This window comes from Podarcis filfolensis (genome assembly GCF_964270895.1).
Source record: "Podarcis filfolensis genome assembly, chromosome: 13".
NCBI lineage: Eukaryota > Metazoa > Chordata > Lepidosauria > Squamata > Lacertidae > Podarcis > Podarcis filfolensis.
The window spans coordinates 51879584-51897403 of NC_139615.1; the positions used below are offsets into that span (position 1 = coordinate 51879584).

Genomic DNA, 17820 nt, shown 5'->3' on the forward strand with positions numbered 1-17820 from the left:
CCCCACGTCCCCCTCTGGCCAGCAGGAACCTGCAGAGCTTCTGATGTAGAGCAAGAATTGCTGCCCAGCGCCTCTTAGGATTGCTCTGCCTGCTTAAAACGTCTCACTGCTGGTGCGGCAATCTTTTAAATTGGACGCTGTTCCTTGTGAGACATTTCTTCCCCCGTGGCTTGACCAATTTCAACCACATGAGAATATTCTATCTTTGGGGGGGGGAGGGCTAGACTGAAAAGATAAGCAATTGTGTGGGGAACGGCCAAGGCTTCCTACTTGCTCTTTCAAAGGTGGAACGGGCCGGTGCCTCGTATGTGCAAGGCCTCTGCAACACTTGTGAAAACACATCCAAGTAGGGCCTGACCTGTGCCTGACATAAGAGACTTTAATTTCCCACCCAATTTTCCGCTACTGTACATCTTTCTTGCATTTTCTACACTTCCAGTACATTTCTTCTGCTTTGAATAGCCAAAATATTATCCAGTCATCTAAGAGCTAGGCCATAAAATCTAATAGAGGTGTTATAGTCTCTCTCTCTCGCCCCCCCCCCCCATAATTTCAAGTTCCCCAGGCTATAGATTTACGATTGCTTTCCCCAAGGAATTCTTAGGCCTGAACATTTGTGAGAGGGGCTATGAATTTATCACTAATCATTCTCAGCAATCAACACCCCGCCCCAAAACTACAATTTCCAATTAGACAGGCATCTAATATATACCTGTAGGGTAGCTCTGCCCTCTTAGCTGCCTGTTACATGTAGCACATGTCAAAAAATAGGACTGCTTAAAAAACAAAGGAACAAACAAATGCTCCTGAACCTTTACTATCTGTTTGCCATGAAGATACTCTGCAGCTGAAGTTTTCCCACAACCTCTGTAACAAAAAAAGTTTTATTTTGCCCAAATTCCATATGCCAGACTGCTGTTACAAGAGACACCCGCAAAAAAGGCTTGCAGCTGCAATGAAGAGGGGCAGGGCATGCTGGGGAGGCATCTTGACCCCTCCTGTGTCCCTGCTCCCTCTCGCCCACTTTGCTAAAGACAGCAGGTAAATGACGTTTCCCTCTGGTTGAATTTTAGTTTCCCCACTGCTGGGATGCTCGTTCTCCAGACTGAGGGCAGTTCATATTTGCAAGCAGTAGATTCCCTAAACCTAGTTAGCTTTAGGTAGGTTGAAAATGAAAATTCAATCTGGCCAGACTCAGAGACTGGAAAACAAGAAGTGAAAAGCGTTGACTACACCCAGATCCATGCAGATCATTTCAAGGGGGTAGTTTTGATACCAAATTATCCCTGTTATGCAAATTTCCTCCCCAACCGGCTGGTTCCCAGTTATGCATGGGGAGAAGCAGAGCCCACATCTGCTTCCCGTTTTGCCATTTCAGAGACTAACCATCTGCTGGGCCTCATCCCGAACAGGCTGCACTAGGCTGATTAACTTCCTCACCCGGCCAGCCCAGGCCTGTGATCTGCTGTGAGGTGGTTTTTTTCTCTCCCCTTTTTCTTTTTCTGAGCTGCTTGCAAACCAGAACCTTCACTTTTCTCCCAAGGGACAGGAAGGTGTTGGTTTGCGAGATTTGCAGCAGGAACAACTCTGGCGGCTGCCTGCTGCTACCCATGAGCCTTAAAGTATGGCTGGGAAAGATAAACGTTCAGGGCACCTCCCAGAGCTTCCAGGAGTTTCTATGACTCCGAGATCCTGAGAAGAGGAACCTGCCTTTGCATCACGATTTTATCTGACTGTTTCTAATAGTTTTATGTGCCTGCTGTGTGGCGGTGGGGGCAGCAAAGAAGCTTTTTCTCTCTGCCATCTTTGCGCCCATGCAGTGGCTTGCCTTACAAGAGGTCTTCCAGGTGGGAAATGGACCGACAAGGTCCACCCTGGGGCAGAAACAGCAGGCCTCTCAGAGGAGCAGCTTGAGGGCAAAGTCACTGGTGTCTGAGCTGCCCAATTGAGGCAGATCTGGTGAAGCCCAATCCACCTCGGTTCATCTTTGGTAGGCAGCACTAGCTTATTTCCCTTGACCTCTCTACAACTTTCAGTAGCCTTGGCCAGCTTCTTCCTGGGGTGTTTCTGTGGACTGGGAGTGGCAGCGGTTCTGCTCCTGTCTGCAGGGGCTGCTAACAGAGAGCAGCGGGGGGGGGGGGGGGGGGAGATCTGCTTGGCCCCATGGCAGTTGTCCTCTGGGGATACACAGGAGCCCATTCTTTCCCCACACTATTTAGCATCTATAAGAAACCCTTGGGAGATATCACCTGGTGGTGGTGGGGGGACTGGAGTGCTGTGCCACAGATACGCAGGCGAATTAGGGGATGCTGTGCAAGACAAGTGCTGGACCAGGGACATTGATGGTCTGGGTGGAACCCAATAAATTAAAACTGAGTAAGAGGAGTAGCTGATTATTTGGTCAGATAATCGACTAGACAGCCTGTTCTAGATATGGGGAACAGCTACAGAGTTTGGGGGTACTCCTAGATTCCAGTGTCACGGAGTGAAAAGTGCCTTTGCTGCTTTGACTGCTTCAGCAGCTACAGCTGTTATTGGGCTGGGAAAACCTAGCTGCTGGAGTCAGTTCTCGGATAAGCTCCCGGCTGGATTATTGCAATGTGCTTCTGAAGACTGTCTGGTGCAGAATGTCATTGCCTCTGGACAGGGCCAGCACAAGACATTTTGGCTCCTGAAGTGAACCACAAATTGGTTTCCCTGCCTTCCAGGAAGAAGGGGTGAGTTAAAATCTAGATCATTAATGGGGGCGGGGAGAATAAAGATTGACATTGGGCACACAGGGGGCGTGTGTGGATCCCAGCAGTGCCTCCGATTCACCAAGGTGGCCTGGGGTCTGTCAGGAATGGGAGCGGCAGATCTGGCCTCCAAGGAGCGTGCCACAGTGGATGTTGCCCCTGTGGCGATGGCAGTGCGCAATACATTCCTGGGAGGCCAAAGCTGCTATCTGCATGGATCACCTTACCTGACCTCATGAGTGGGTCGGCCCTGCCTCTGGGGCAAGGTGGGGCCACATTATGATGATCCTGAAGACATGGCGCTGGCTCCCAGTGAGCTGCTGGACCCTCTTCCAGGTGCTGGGACTAGAGCACAAATGCCCTTAAGGCCAAAGTCCTTTAAGGAGTGTCTCTGCCCTTCCCCCAGCACTGACCACGTCAAGGCTTTAAAATGTTCCTGGGAGGCTCTGCTGGTGGCTCTTTCCTTGAGTGTGGTCTGTGGGTCCATGACACATATAGGAGAGCCTTCTCAGGAGTGGCACCTCACTTATGGAACTCCCTCCCACTTCAACTCTTTGGGTGACAGCTGAAAACACACCGAGATCCACAGGCCTTGGGAGCAGAGCAAGGGCGAGTCAACTTGTTCAACTGCAGTCCTGCCGGTTGGCTTTTATGCTGCGTTAGTTGCACTTTGTGGTAGTTACATGAACATTGTTAGTTAATTACTGTGTTTTATAAATGTTGTAAGTCGATATATGTAGTACTTGCAGTGATGAGCAAATATTGTGAGTAATTTGTGCAAATAACCGCCACACAGACATGATGTTAATCATAGAATAGGGCAGAATACTCATCTGTGAAGTGGTTCTTCTTACAGCACTGTTATTTGAACTACTGGTTCAGTGATTCCATTGTCTTGGCTTTACAGAACAAAGAAAGCCCATTTTCTGTTTCCCTACATTCTTTGTTTTGTTTGAGCCAAGATTCTGAGCATGTGCAAAGTGTTCCTCTTAAATGCTGAGTCACCACAAAATGCAGAAGCTTCTGCTTCTGACTGCATGGCAATGTGCAAAAATTAATCAGTGTTTACATTCACAGTAGCTTTATTAAGTCATTACTCTTTGAAAATCAGAATTTTAAGCATCTTGCTAAAGTTATGGGGTTTGTCTTCAGCGTTGCTGTGTAGCATTATGTAACCTCTGTAGTTAGCAGCTTTCTGTAGACCACAGCTGTGATTAAAAAACCAGACATGCAGGGAGTTTGAGCAATGGCAGTGGCCAAAGAATACTGTCTCTTGTGCAAGACGCTTTACACGCACACTCAGTCCCACGGCCAAATCCGTGAAATCCTCTGCTGAGGCTCACCTTACAAATCAAATCGTTAAAAGTTGATTACACATCTCTGATCAGTTAACCAATCACGTTAGAGACAGGGCTGTGCTCCAAGAGCACCGATCATAAAATCCTGGTACCCTGAAGCCCAACTGACCCCAGCAGTCAGCTGGCTTTATGTCTGGCTTTATGCTTCCCAAAGGAATGTGTCAAAATCATATAGTGGAACCTTGCTAGACTGTACCACTTCAGACCGCACATACTGGTCATATCTGAACAAAACAAAATGCTACACATAGAAATCTAGCATATAAAGAGCGGAAAATATGCTAGCTTTCTATAAGCAAGAGCTTTTTTTTCATGTGCCATCCCTGCCTCCAGCTGAATACATAGGGATGGCAGAGAAATTTGAGTCGGTTTGCATTTAAAGGCAAACCCACCCAATGTGCACTTTCTGAAACCATATGCGAACCCAAACACAGCCAGCCAGCAAAATTCACACGTGTATAAAAAATGCATATACTAGAGTGAAGTGTGCATGAAAATGCATATATTAGTGAAAATAAAATGCATTTTGTTTTTGCAAAAATGTGCATATTAGGCAAAATTCACACTAAAAACCCTTATAAGAAGAGTTTGGATTATAAGCTTCCAAGAGGACTTTAAAAATATTAATGGCTAGAAGCTGATGTGAAAATGTGGTTTGCTTCTTGTTGAACCCAGCAGCAAAATTGCTGGCGCTTGCTGGCCTTTGAATAGTCTCTCTTAATTGCCTCTAAATGTCAGTTCCAGTTCCCTGACGAGGGGAGGTTGCCATTGTAGGTTTCTTCCTTCCATAAAGGTGCCCTCCGGTGGGTTGAAGCTGCAAGGATGAAGGTTGCAAGGAGCAGTGAGAGCAGCCGGGCTGGATCAGGCCAGAGGCTGGCCTAGCTCAGCACGCTGTAAATGCAAGGATCCACCGCAGACCCAACAGGCCCCACTTTCTCTTTCCCAGAATAAATATTCCAAGTACCCGGTGTTTACAAAAGGAAATGTCTGTGTCTTCAGACAAAACTTTACTAACATTCAGATTTTTTATGAAATTTGCTTCATTTTGTTTTAAATACATTGCTCTGAAAAGATAACTGCAATTACAATATAAATCCACAACAAAAAATGTGTTAAGTACAAGTACAAACAGGCAACGCCAAAGTAGGGACATTGTGCGATTTTTGAAAAGCATTGTTTGATCTGCTGCTATTTACAGATGTGAGGCAATCTATTATAACAAACATCAATGTGAACTAAGCCACCCACTTTTCTGAGAATATACCGTAAGTAATCCAGAATAAAATAAGTTCTCAGAGTCCAGTTTTTCAAAACCATACATTTTTTAAAAAGAAATTACCAGGACATTTTCATTTTCAAACAAAACAACGACCATTATGGGTTTGGTGTGTGTGGAGGGGTGAGGCTGGGGGAGGCAGAAGTGACAGTTCAGACAGCAGGTCACACATTCTGATCAAGTGTAGCTTACTAATATGCTAACTCACTAAACTGTATTTGCTTTAAGTACCTATGTACTTAGTTGCAACCAGTGGTTTTTTCCTAGAGAAATAGGTGCCAGTACAGTGATACCTCAGGTTAAGTACTTAATTCGTTCCGAAGGTCTGTTCTTAACCTGAAACTGTTCTTAACCTGAAGCACCACTTTAGCTAATGGGGCCTCCTGTTGCTGCCGCGCCGCTGGAGCACCTTTTCTGTTTTCATCCTGAAGCAAAGTTCTTAACCTGAAGCACTATTTCTGGGTTAGTGGAGTCTGTAATCTGAAGCGTATGTAACCTGAAGCGTATGTAACCTGAGGTACCACTGTACTCACCATGAAGTTGTTACAGTAAGTGCCACACTTTTTAACAACACCCCGCCCCCAAAAAAGAGATGTCGGTACTGTGTACTCAAGCATCCCCTGGAAAAAAAGCACTGGTTGCAACATAAATAGAAAAACCTAGAACCAGAAACACGCCGGCACTGATAACATATTAATTAATATCTGTGTAAGTACAGCTATGATACATATGAACACAGAACTTTCTTGGTATGCACGAATGCTAAAAATGGCATGAAGCAGAACAAATTCTCATATATAGAGCAGCACTGCACTGCACCAAACGTGTGCCCATTGAGTTCAATGGCAGGAACTCAGCTGCACAGCCAAAGGAATGTGGACATGGATCTATTTCCTCATTGAAATGAACGGAGTAATCCTTGCAGATAGGGGAGAGCTGTGTGTACAGCGCACAAAACTGCCTGTGCTGATAAAATAATGGCTGAATAAGACTGATAATTTTTTGCAACAGACCGAACCATTTTGACAGGCCAGAAATTGTAACTATAAAGGTCTTATTCTCCTCAGTTATAAAGGTGACATCGAGCGCAGCTCTAAAATAGGTTTCTAGTCCCAGCTGGGAATGAAGGAATGGGGTGGATCAGTGATGGCTTTGTGCCGTTGTGCAGCATCCCCTCTGAGGTTTCTTCACACATTACCTTTTTTCAGTGCATTCTTAAAGAAAGGTTGCATGTTAAAATACCATGTGTGTGTAAAACAGCTCCCTCTTGACCAGCAAATCTGGGTTTGTTGCTGAGTCATGTGTGCAAGACCCCTTCAGCAAGCGTGGGGCAGCGCTGAAAGACACAGGAAATGAAAAAAAGACATTTTCCAGTGTGAAATAGGCAAAGTGTGGGTTCTGCAGATGCAGTTTAACTGTGGGATTTAAAACACTAGCCCCGCCATAATTAATAAGACCAAAAACAAACCCCATGCACTTTCATTTTTAATAGAAGCTTCATTAAAAAGAAGATTCAGCTTATGATTTAAAAATGTCTTGCCAAGGCAGACAAGAAGTTAATTAATTATGTGCTAAATTCACCAACAGAAACTGTGCAATCTCAGTTGGAAAGTGTGTGTTACACAAAGACATTTAATGTGTTTGAAACAGCCTTGCACAGTTGTTTTTACATATACAACTTTTGTCTTTAACTTACCACCTTATTTACTCCATCATTTCTAAGCCTAAACCTGACAACAGCAATATTTGTCATGTGGAAGTTGCACTTCAAAGACTGACTCCTGCAAAATGGCCCTATCCCAATGATCCCTTTCTATATCCACAGTAGATTGCACAGGTGTGGTGATTTCCCCACAAACCTTAAAAATAGGGAAACTGCTCCCCCTCATTCACATTCACAGCATTAGAAATTGCTTTATAATCTCAGCAAGTAGTTTGTGATAGAGGACAGGGTCCTACATACAACCCGGTGAGCCTACACAAAGGACCTTTCCCTCAGGACTTCTTTAGACTGAGTTTCCAACTGATTTAATTTGGATCTGGATAAGAATTGGGTGGAACTTTTACTGGATCTTACTCATAATCCCCTGAGTTTTTCATTTACATAGTCTGGGTTTGATCAGAGCAGTCCATTTTCCCATAAGTTAAATGATGCAAAGGCTGCAACTCAGATTTTTCTGAGTGTTTAGAATACCCCACAAAATAGCACTCCTAACAAGCACAGCAGCAGCCATGCTCTCCACCCATGTTGTTCGAGGCAATGCTGCCTTGATTCTTCTGGACTTGCTCCGTTCCAAAACTAAGCACATTCTGAATAATCTACAACGATGACACCTGTGCTGTTCAGCTTTTGGAGATCATGGCTCAAACGAATTCTGCTCGGGAGGTGATTCAATACGGCTGGGACCACCCAAAAAACTTAAGAGCTTTTTAAACCTACTCTAAATGTGGATTATTGCTGTTGGTTAGTGAATGTACCAAATCATTATAGGAAATCATAATTAATGTATGGTGTAAGAAATGTATTTTCAGAGTGTCACCACAGAAAAAGATAACATTAATTTTGTTTTTCTAGTTTCCAACCAAAACTGTGCACACTCATACCCAAATAAAGGCCTTGGATGAAAGAAAAGAGCGGGGGGGGGGGTGTGCTAGCAAGAATGGGTTTCTTTTACCTAACTACAAAAACTCCTACTTTACTATATTTGGGTGACTTATATTTGCAATAAAAACATCAATATTAAGAGTAGAAAACTGAATTGTGCATGCATGCTAGGAGAAGAGTTCATTTCCAGGGACCTGACCTTCTGCTTTTCACAGAGCTCCAGACAATTTCTATCCAAGTAGCTTTAACTCATGTGGTAGCGGTGTTCTCCTCGGGTGATGTGGGAGGAGAACTCATACCTGTCCTGGCTGTGGTAGCCACACATGTTACACTCAAAAGGATCGCGGAAGCCATGGCAGCCCATATGGATGGTGTACATCACATGGTCCAAGAACAGGACCCGACAATGTTCACATCTGTAAACTTTCACTTGCTCTCCATTGCCATTTATTACTTTGAAGGCATCTTGGGAGCTGTCACTGTTTGCCCTTAGGAGGTCATATGGCCGGTGTTCTTCCTTTATCGAGAGGCCGTTCCGTGCATGGGGTGCTATGTGATTTGTTAGGTAAATTAAGCCGCTGCGTTCTTCGTTATTGCTTTCCGTATCAGTGGAGTCTTGACTGTTGATGGGTGAAGGGTCCCTTTCTGAAGAAATGGATTTGGCTTTAGAAAGTAGTAGCAAGTTTTCCACCGCGCTGTCCTGAGCGGCGTGATTGGATCGGGCCAGGTTGGTCTCCCCAAGGGACTTATGAAGCTGATACATGGGGCTGATGACAGGGACCACTTCGGAGCCTCCTGGTGGGGTCTGCACCAGCGGGCGCAAGGACTCTGCCCCCAGGTAGCTGATGGCATTGTTAATGGCCTGGTCTATGACATGGGTCTGCATCATATCATTCTCCTTCTCAAAATTGGTGGTTGCATCATAAGGAACATCAGATGCACATTTCTCACCTGCAATCCAAAATAGTCATAAATTAGGCTTGGGATTGAAATGCCTTTGAAACATCTCCATTACTCAATCAGACCTGAGCGAGGCATTGCAGAACACAGGACAAATCAACAGATAGAGACAAATCAACACAGAGAGATATCACAGCTCTCAGGCCCTGCTGCTATCTTTTTGCTATTATGAGAAAATATGCAGAGATGTAAATATTTTGTAATGGAAACTGGTATGTGGTATGCACTTCAACAATGTAATTACCATATGCTTTTAACTGTATTTATCCTGTTTCATGACTGGAAGCCATTGTTTGAAGATCACTGTTGGTCAAAAAAGGAGTCAAAATATTTAAAGATAAATGCTATATTGATTTTTCCTAGATTTAATGGCATGAAACTGTTGCCTTAAATGAACTAAGTTGCCATTTTTTTTATTCCAGATTCAGAATCCCCTACATCAGATTTTCAATAACAACTTTAAGGGCTATATCCAGTTCTTTAGACTGGCATTTGAAATTAATTGCAGAAACTGATACATGAGATGGACTCCAGTGTCTGATCTCAAAATCTAGATTTAAAAATTTGAATCTTTTTTCTTAAAAAAAGAATGATCATATTTCATTTCAGGCTTGCAAATCATTTTGCTTATGTAATCCCTACTAAGGATGCTGGAGACTTCCATCAAAAATGGAAACACGACTGGAAATTCCCGCAATCTGCCTGTTTGTCGGAGGCCATGAACAGAAATCATGCAATCGAATATGAGTCACTATTGTTGTTTAAGGCTACACATTATTTCTTTCTTTCTGCATTTACATTACATTACATCATTACACTACTTTCTGCATTGTTTTTGATGTTTCCATTACACTGAAATTAATTATGTCATTAATTACATATGTTTCAGCCACTGCAGATAGTGAGACAAATAATGTAAGCCTTAGTGGAAGTTGAACCGTAGCAGAATAGAAACAGCCCTGATTGTGAGGGACCCATGATGAACCCAGGAAGGGATGGAAATTGCTGCCTCTTTACATTCCTGATCAGCACAGATACACATTTCAAAAGGATCTTGGTAATTCTATGTCAAATCTTCCTTCTGTTTTTGGAATTCCTTTTACTTGTTAGTGTTTCCTATCAGAAAGGGTGAACTTCGTGGGTCATCAGCTGGGCTTGGCAAGACGCCCCCCCCCCCCGGCAGCAGCTGTCCCTTTGTAAACACAGCCTGCTGATGATCCTGCACAGAAAAGTGCAGGTGGGATGAAAAATGTTTCACCCAGTTTGTTAAGTTGTGGGTGAACATATCAGACGACACAGCGATTCTTCAAACAGCTCTTGTTTATTCACAGGCCAGAACAGAACTGAACTGAAGGGTTCAGCCAGCCTGCTTGTATAAAGCTCCACTAGAACGCAACAGTAATCATTTTCTAGAACTATCCAATCACTGAACGTCACTTTCGATCCTTCATTTGCATAACTATCTACAGTATCCCCCTGCTGGCCCAGGGTGAGAACTTCAGTACATAACACAGTTCTCCTCCCAATAGAAATTAGCAGGCTGCCCAGTCTTTGCTGGGACAGAATGAAGGCCATGACTGGACGGGATTGAAGCAGAAAAGAAAAGGAGACCCCTGTAATGGTCCTGCACTCAGCCTGAGATCTCTCTTGCCCACACAATACAGGCTCAGCAGGGCCAGGGGATCAGGCCAGGTAGCAGGGACTCAATATGTGGTCCAAGCTACAAGTTGCATGCACACTTCTTTGGGAAAAGGCGGTTTTCATTGTGCAAGACGCGTGCAGGGAACGTTCTCTCCTCCACCACTTTTCTGCTGCAACTCCCCACTTCCTCTCAGAGAGGTTCCAGATGCACATTTGTGGAGGCAAAAACATCTGGTAAGGAAAGCCAGCTGGAGGGAGAAGAGAGGTGATGGCAAGGGGAAAGTCTAAATGCCCTTCCTCTTCCACTGCTGAAAGCCACCCTCTCCACAAATTGCTTTTCCTTAGAAGCAGCAGGCAGGCCTGGATGTGTCTGCATATTTACCTCTATGGCACAAATGGCACAGCAGGGGGGGCGGGGAGAAGAGGGAGAGGTCATTTATCCTGGGACAATGGCATGGAGTTAAATTTAGGGGGTGAGATTTCAGACTTGAATCTAGGCATCCCCTTTTCTAAAAATTAAGCACAGACTACACTGAACTGTGATGACACATAAAGATCATGCAAAAGAGAACAAAGAAATAAAATCACCCAAAGGGCAAGTTAGATTCCGCTTTGTGAAGAAAGCATAGCTGAGGCTGGGGGCGGGGGGGGGGGGGCGGAATTTGGGCTCCCTTGGTGCTATGCTGACATGAGCCCTACCTTCTGAAGTTGAGCCTGTGCCTCTCTAAATTTGTACTGTCATTATGGTATCTTCTTTCACCACACTCTGAATAACTGACAGGAAATGCTGTTCTTCTAATCTGGCAGCTCTTCTTATCACGAGGGTAAGGAAGTGAGAGTCTGCCCTCATCCCAAAGCGGGACACCACCTTCACAAAAAATGTTCTCGTCAAATCTCCTTAGTTCGTTCATGGGATAGACGTGAACTTTGACTATGGAGCCTCCCTCTTCCCTGCCAATCAATTCTGGGGGAAAGCAAGGGAAAAATATGTTAGGGACATTTCTGCATCTGCCATTAAAAGGTAAAGGGACCCCTGACCATTAGGTCCAGTCGTGACCGACTCTGGGGTTGTGCGCTCATCTCGCTTTATTGGCCGAGGGAGCTGATGTTTGCCTGCAGACAGTTTTTCCGGGTCATGTGGCCAGCATGACTATGCCGCTTCTGGCAAACCAGAGCAGCACACAGAAATGCCGTTTACCTTCCCGCCAGAGCGGTACCTATTTATCTACTTGCACTTTGGCGTGCTTTGGAACTGCTAGGTGGGCAGGAGCAGGGACCGAGCAATGGGAGCTCACCCCGTCGCGGGGATTCGAGCCGCCAACCTTCTGATCGGCAAGCCCTTGGCTCAGTGGTTTAACCCACAGCGCCACCCGCGTCCCCATGAGGAAAGTCTATTAGGACATTAATCAATCAGCCATGTGTTAAGATCACCCAGGAGGCTCTGCAAGAGAAGCCCAACTGCAGAAGCCCACCGGGGAGCAGCAAAGGCTAGAGCTGTTTTAGCAGTGATGCCCCACACCTGGAACGCCATGTCTCAGGTGGGCTCAAGAGCCAGCCCTCCTCTGTTGTGGCTCCTGTGGAACTCCCTTCCCCTAGAGGCACAGGTGCTGGGAACTCAGGTGGGCTGCCACTGCCAAGCAAACACATTTTTATTCTCATGGGCATTTGGAGTAAATTGGTGATAGCTGCTTACTAAGCTTTATATTTTCTTATGATGCTGCATTTTATTGATTGGTTTCTTAATTCTTGCTTTATATCTTTATATCTTACAGCTGTGGGATCGTTATGATGTGATGAAGGGGAGTCTACAAATTTGGTAAAGAAATAAAAGTAAAATAGGGAGGTTTATCTGGCCACTTCATTCTCCTCTATAGGAAGGTTTTCTCCCTTATTTGAAAATGCTTGGGGTAAGGAATCATGCTCTACAACTCTGATTTTTGTGTGGTTTTATGATTTGTGCTGTGCATCTGGATTTATTTTGAATGCTTCAATTTGTATTGATGGAATTTTATGTATTGTTGTATTGTGTTTCATGCTTTGTTAAGTTACTCTGAATACACTGATGGAAAGTGGGATATAATAATTTTAGTGAAAACTAGGCAGGGGAAGATGATTTATCCCACCTCTCTTGTGCACCACATGCAATAACGCACCTTCTCCATAGAGGACCTGGCAATTCTGTTCCCAATAGATGTTTTGAAAGTAAAAACAATTGCGTTAGTGAACTTAATATGTATGTATGTCTCTCTCTCTCTGTTTGTGTACACACACACACACACACACACACACAAACACACCAGAGAATGTGATAATGTAGGAGAAGCAATAGACCAGTAAAGTGCCCTAGAGAAGGAGAAGCAGAAATGGGTAAAATCTCTGATAGGGAAGTACACTCGGCAGTCTAGTGAATGATCTTAGAGCACATGATTCTGTGCGGTTGTTGAAACTAAACCGGTGTAGCCCTGATCACTTCCTGGACAAGAGACCACTGGAAGCCCCAGGTAAGCCACTGGAAACTTTCAAAAGACAAAAATGGGCTTAAAAAAAATAAAGATGTGGTAGGAGGAATTGTTTCTGTCTTTTCAGATATATATCTGAAATCTTATATGTGCTTTATCATGTTGCGACAAACAAAACACTGCAAATGTTTCCGAGATTGAAAGTGCTACTTAAATGACTGATCCAAAATTTTCACAAATTACTGACTGGAGCTAGGAGTAGCTTGGAACTGAATCTCTTAGTTAATTACTTTGCTCTTCCTGTTGCAATAAAGAAAAACAAAATTGAAAAATCCAACCATGTAAAGGAGGCAGCAAACATTTAACTCTTACCAACAAATTTCTGAGGCATAGAACTCTTACGTTTGGCGACGTTACTTGCTAGTCTGTCCAACATAAGGGATCGCTCTGATCCCATCTTGCACAGGTCTTCAGCCATTTCGCTCTGGCTGGTTTCCTCTTTCATGACTGCAAAAATTAAAAGAAACAAGATATCCTAAACACACAGCCATGGAGAGTTCCAACTTTGCTGAGACACAGTCTACAGGCAGGCACAGGGGGAGAAGGCGCCCAAAAAGAAGCAGTTTGGGATATCCAAGGCTAGTTTCTCAAAGCAGATGGCATAGTCTGAATGAATTGTTTTAGCACTGTGAAACCATTTTTAAATTCCAAAACCAGTAACAGTTTTTCACCATAGCTTTGTATAATGGCATTATGATATGGGCAGTTTTATTTTCAGTCTGTTTCCTAGTGATTCCTAACATGGAATTAACCTTTCTAACAATTGCCACTAACTCTTAAGTCAGAGCTTTCCAAAATGTGTGTTGTGACACGTTAGAAAAACAGTGTGCAGTGTGCAGGTGTGTCATGCAAACACTCTTATAAGGGGTTAGTTTAACCTCTGGTTTGCTGGTAAAATTGAATTACTGTGTCGTGAAATGATGCACATCTAAAAAGTGTGTCACCAACATGAGAATTTTGGAAAGCTCTGTCTAAAGCACACAATGCAAACTGAATCATCTCTATCTATACTCTTGTGGACTCTCACTCCCCAAACCGACCAAAAGGCAATAATTTACCCTTGCAGAAGCCATGCTGGTTCTGTTTCAGCAAGGTCTGATCTTCTGTATGTTTGGCAGTTGTATCTTTATCAATGCTAGAGAAACAACTAGTCTTCCCAGAGCAGATGCTAAACTAGCTGACCTGTAGTTTCCCAGATCCTCTTCTTTAAACTGGTGCTACGCTAGCCATTTCCCACTCCTCAGATAGGCTGATCTTAGGGACAAGTGACAAGGTACTTTTGTTAGATGAGCAATTTGACATTTGAGTCCTTTCGGAACTTTTGTGTGGGTGTCATTCAGTCTCTGATTTGCTAGGTTTAAACTTGTCAACAAGGCAGAGAACTTCGTTTTCCTCCACTATTTGTCTCTTCCTTGGGACCTCTTCACAAGGAAGTTAATTCAGGCACAGGGGTCCGCCCTGCATCTTCTGCGGTGAAGACAGATGCAGACAATTCCTTGACCACCTTCTCTGCAACCCCCCCTTCAAGTGGAGCCCATAATTCTTGTACAGGCCTGGCTTGTCCCCAGATGTTCCCCAGTGCCTAACAAATCCAAACCCCTCCTTCTGAAACTACCATCTGATCCATGTATTGAGATCACAGAGCTGTGTTCTGTGCATGGAACCAGTTATATTTCAGAGAAGGCTACCCTGAAGGTCCTGGATGCCAAACACTTACCTAACAAACCACATTTTGCTTTCAGGACTGGATGAATACATTTCCTTCCCATCACATTGACGTCAAGAGCCAGCATAACTCCTCCCTAGCACAGTCTTATCAGGCTCTCCACATGACACCTGAAACCTTTGCACTAGGCAGGAAATCTCCACAAACCCCTAAGGATTGGAACTACTAGGTTTGGGTCGGAAATTCAATTCAGCTCTCATGAAAGACAAACCTACCTGATCTGCATTTTTCAAATCCATACACAAACCAAAACAGAGCCATCCTACAGAATTTGCACTTCTAATAATTTTACAATGTTGTTCTCCAGCCAAGGTGTACAAAAATGCTAGGGAAGTTACACATAAAATACATATATTGGTGAAAACATTTTTTAAAAAATGTATTAGGGGAAATACTAGGGAAAACTACATTAAAAAAAATTCTGTTGTGTGAAATTTCAAGAAATAATAATTGCAAACTGATGTGGAACTATGGAGAGCTGAACTGAAGATAGGAAAAACGAGAAACCAAAATGGGGAGTTTGCCCATCCCTATGAATCCCCTCCTACCAGGAGCCCCTCATTCCCTGGAGCATCCCTGGTGTGAGAGGATGACTGCTCTTAGATGCTTTATCTGAGATTAAAACAACTGTTAAGGATGCTTTAGCTGAGACTCCTGCACTGCATGGGGCTGCACTAGATGAGCCTTGGGGTCCCTTCCAACTCTAACCCTCGGAATGGGATCCAGCTGCCACACCTGTGAAGGCTTCCTCTGTCTCTCAGTTTCCTAGCCAGCTACCATGGACTAATGGGATCGAAATAATTCCCTGAGGGCTGGGAGCTCCTTCTACCCAGCAACCCATGATTCCAGCAGAGCAGGCAATCACACGTGTGCCGTTCTGTGAAATAGGCTGGATGGCCCCCACCCCCCTGCTGGATTACTACTTTCATTTCTGTTTTTGTTGGTTGTTTAGTTAGTTAACTTTGGAAGCTGGGATCTGTTAGGTCACAAGGGGGGGGGGCTGCCCTGACTTGCTCCCCCTGTTGCTGAAGAGTTGGGTATGTTTAGTCTGGAGAAGCAAAGACTGAGGGAGGTGATATTATGACCACCCTCAAATATCCAAAGGGCTGTCACATGCAAGTCTTCTGCATGCTAGTCTTCTGCTGCTCCAGAGGGGACAACCTGAGTCAATGGCTTCAAATGACGAGGAAGGAGATTCTGACTAAACATCAGGAAGAGCTTTCTGGCAGTGAGAGCTGTTGGGACGGATTCCTCAGGAGGTGGCAGGCTCTCCTTCGCTGGAGGCTTTTAAGCTGAGGTTGGGTGGCCATCTGTCAGGGATTCTTTAGCTGTGATTCCTTTGGACTACCTTCCAGTTCTATGGCTCTGTAACAAAGTGGGGCTGAACTCCTGGGCTCAACTAAAGAGTAAGAATGTTAAAGGGGGGTGGATTTGAGTTTGCTTAGTCCCCTGGGAGTGGAGATTTTTGTCAGGATAGGTTCCAGTGAAGATTAACTTCCTGAGATGTTTTCTTTTAAAACTGAAACTAGCTTTCAGTGGGTTTTACAAGCTGACTTGGAGTGAGGCCTCGAGTTTGACTTTAGCTTGTACGGCACACTTATAAAAGCTTCCTGGAATTTACTTCCGGGTTAGCGCGATCGGCTAATGGCGGATTCCCTCCGAGCTCCGGAGGGAATCGGCTTCGCAGGATCTGGGTCTGGCCGCTGCGGCGACGCGGGGACCCTCAGAAATCACAGGAACTGAAGCCTGTGAACCTGGTGACTCGGCGGGCACCATTTGCGCCCCCCGACCTGCGAAGGAGCCTTTTTAAAGGCTTCGGAACGGGGGACGGGGTGAGCGGCGCGGTGCTGAGAGTCGACTGCTCCTCCTGCGGAGTGAAGCCGCATGCCATGGTCGGAGAGCGCTGACTTCTTCTTGTGAACAATTGGACTCTAAAAGTAACAACCCGTGAGTAGTACGGAAATTGGACTTGAAAAGGAAATTTTTTTCGTTGAATTTGGCACGATCGGGGAAGGTGCAAACAGGAAGTCCGCCTCCCCGTCTTGTAAATAATTTAAAGCAAGGACTAGTTAACTAAGGTCGAGAGGATTTCTTTTTTTTCATTGGGTAAAAGATATTAATTTCACGATTTGGCAGTATAAGCATAAATAACCTTATCAGAGGATAAGAGCTAATTTTGAGAGCTGAAGTGCCACCCCCCCGGACCCGGGAGTGATCCGCGAGAGAGCCTGTTGAGGAGATATAGAAGAGTTTGACAGCTGTCAAAATTAGCTGTCAAGAAGGAAAAATAAAACTTTGTTTCTGCTGTCTCTGCTGGAAATATTTGTTGCAATTTGGTCATATTTTGTTGAAAACAAGGAAGAACTGATACAAACTAACTTGACTTTTGGATTTGAACTGGAAAGAATACTAAGTTACCAAAATCCCTCTAGAGGGGGATTTGGGACATTACAAGAATGGCTGGAGGAGGGAAAATTCAAGCTGGGCTGGACAGAGCTTTTGTTCTCTTGGGAAAGTTACAAGGCCAAATGGATGTTTTGGCTACAAATGTTGCAACTCTGAACTTAACAGTAAATAATATCATTGAATTTGATAAAGATTTGACTCAGGAAGCCCAAGCAGCTGGACAAAAAGAGAAACTTGAGAGTTTTGAGAGTGTGGAGAAGGAGACATATGTTGTTTTTGAAGAAAAGGAAGGAGGAGCTGTAATTTTGCAGATGACAAAGGAGAGCCAGAGGCCTGACATGATGGTTACAAAGGAAAATAAGAAATCGAGCCAGAGGCCTGACATGATGGTTACAAAGGAAAATAAATACTGGATGATGAAAATCTGGTTTGAATTGGAGATTGAAGAATGGAGAGATCTCCTTATGTGGAGATCTGAAGACCTATGGATTACAAATCTGATCAAGGTGGAAGTTGGAGCTTTTGGGACAATTGGACTTAAAAGGAGTAAGAAACAAGATTTGGGCTCCATTTTTAAGTATGGAGGTCTGGCTG

The 17820-nt window shown here is 44.4% G+C and overlaps 2 protein-coding genes across 7 annotated transcripts in view; one reads left to right on the forward strand and one right to left on the reverse strand.

Annotated features, from left to right (window-relative positions):
* Nucleotides 1-17820, forward strand: part of MOCOS (molybdenum cofactor sulfurase) — a 563966-nt gene that overhangs the window by 478828 nt on the left and 67318 nt on the right. The gene's annotated exons all lie outside the window — the stretch shown is intronic.
* Nucleotides 5084-17820, reverse strand: part of IKZF1 (IKAROS family zinc finger 1) — a 77200-nt gene continuing 64463 nt past the window's right edge. For 3 of the 6 annotated variants that reach the window (XM_083583878.1, XM_083583875.1, XM_083583877.1), the window contains 2 exons: nt 13437-13541; nt 5084-8925 (listed from right to left, as the gene is read on the reverse strand). In XM_083583878.1, the coding sequence (XP_083440004.1) occupies nt 8219-8925; nt 13437-13541 (812 nt within the window). In that variant the 3' untranslated portion in view covers nt 5084-8218. Of the gene's footprint in view, nt 8926-13406; nt 13542-17820 lie in introns of all 6 variants that reach the window. The other 3 variants (XM_083583874.1, XM_083583876.1, XM_083583873.1) reach the window with 1 other exon arrangement.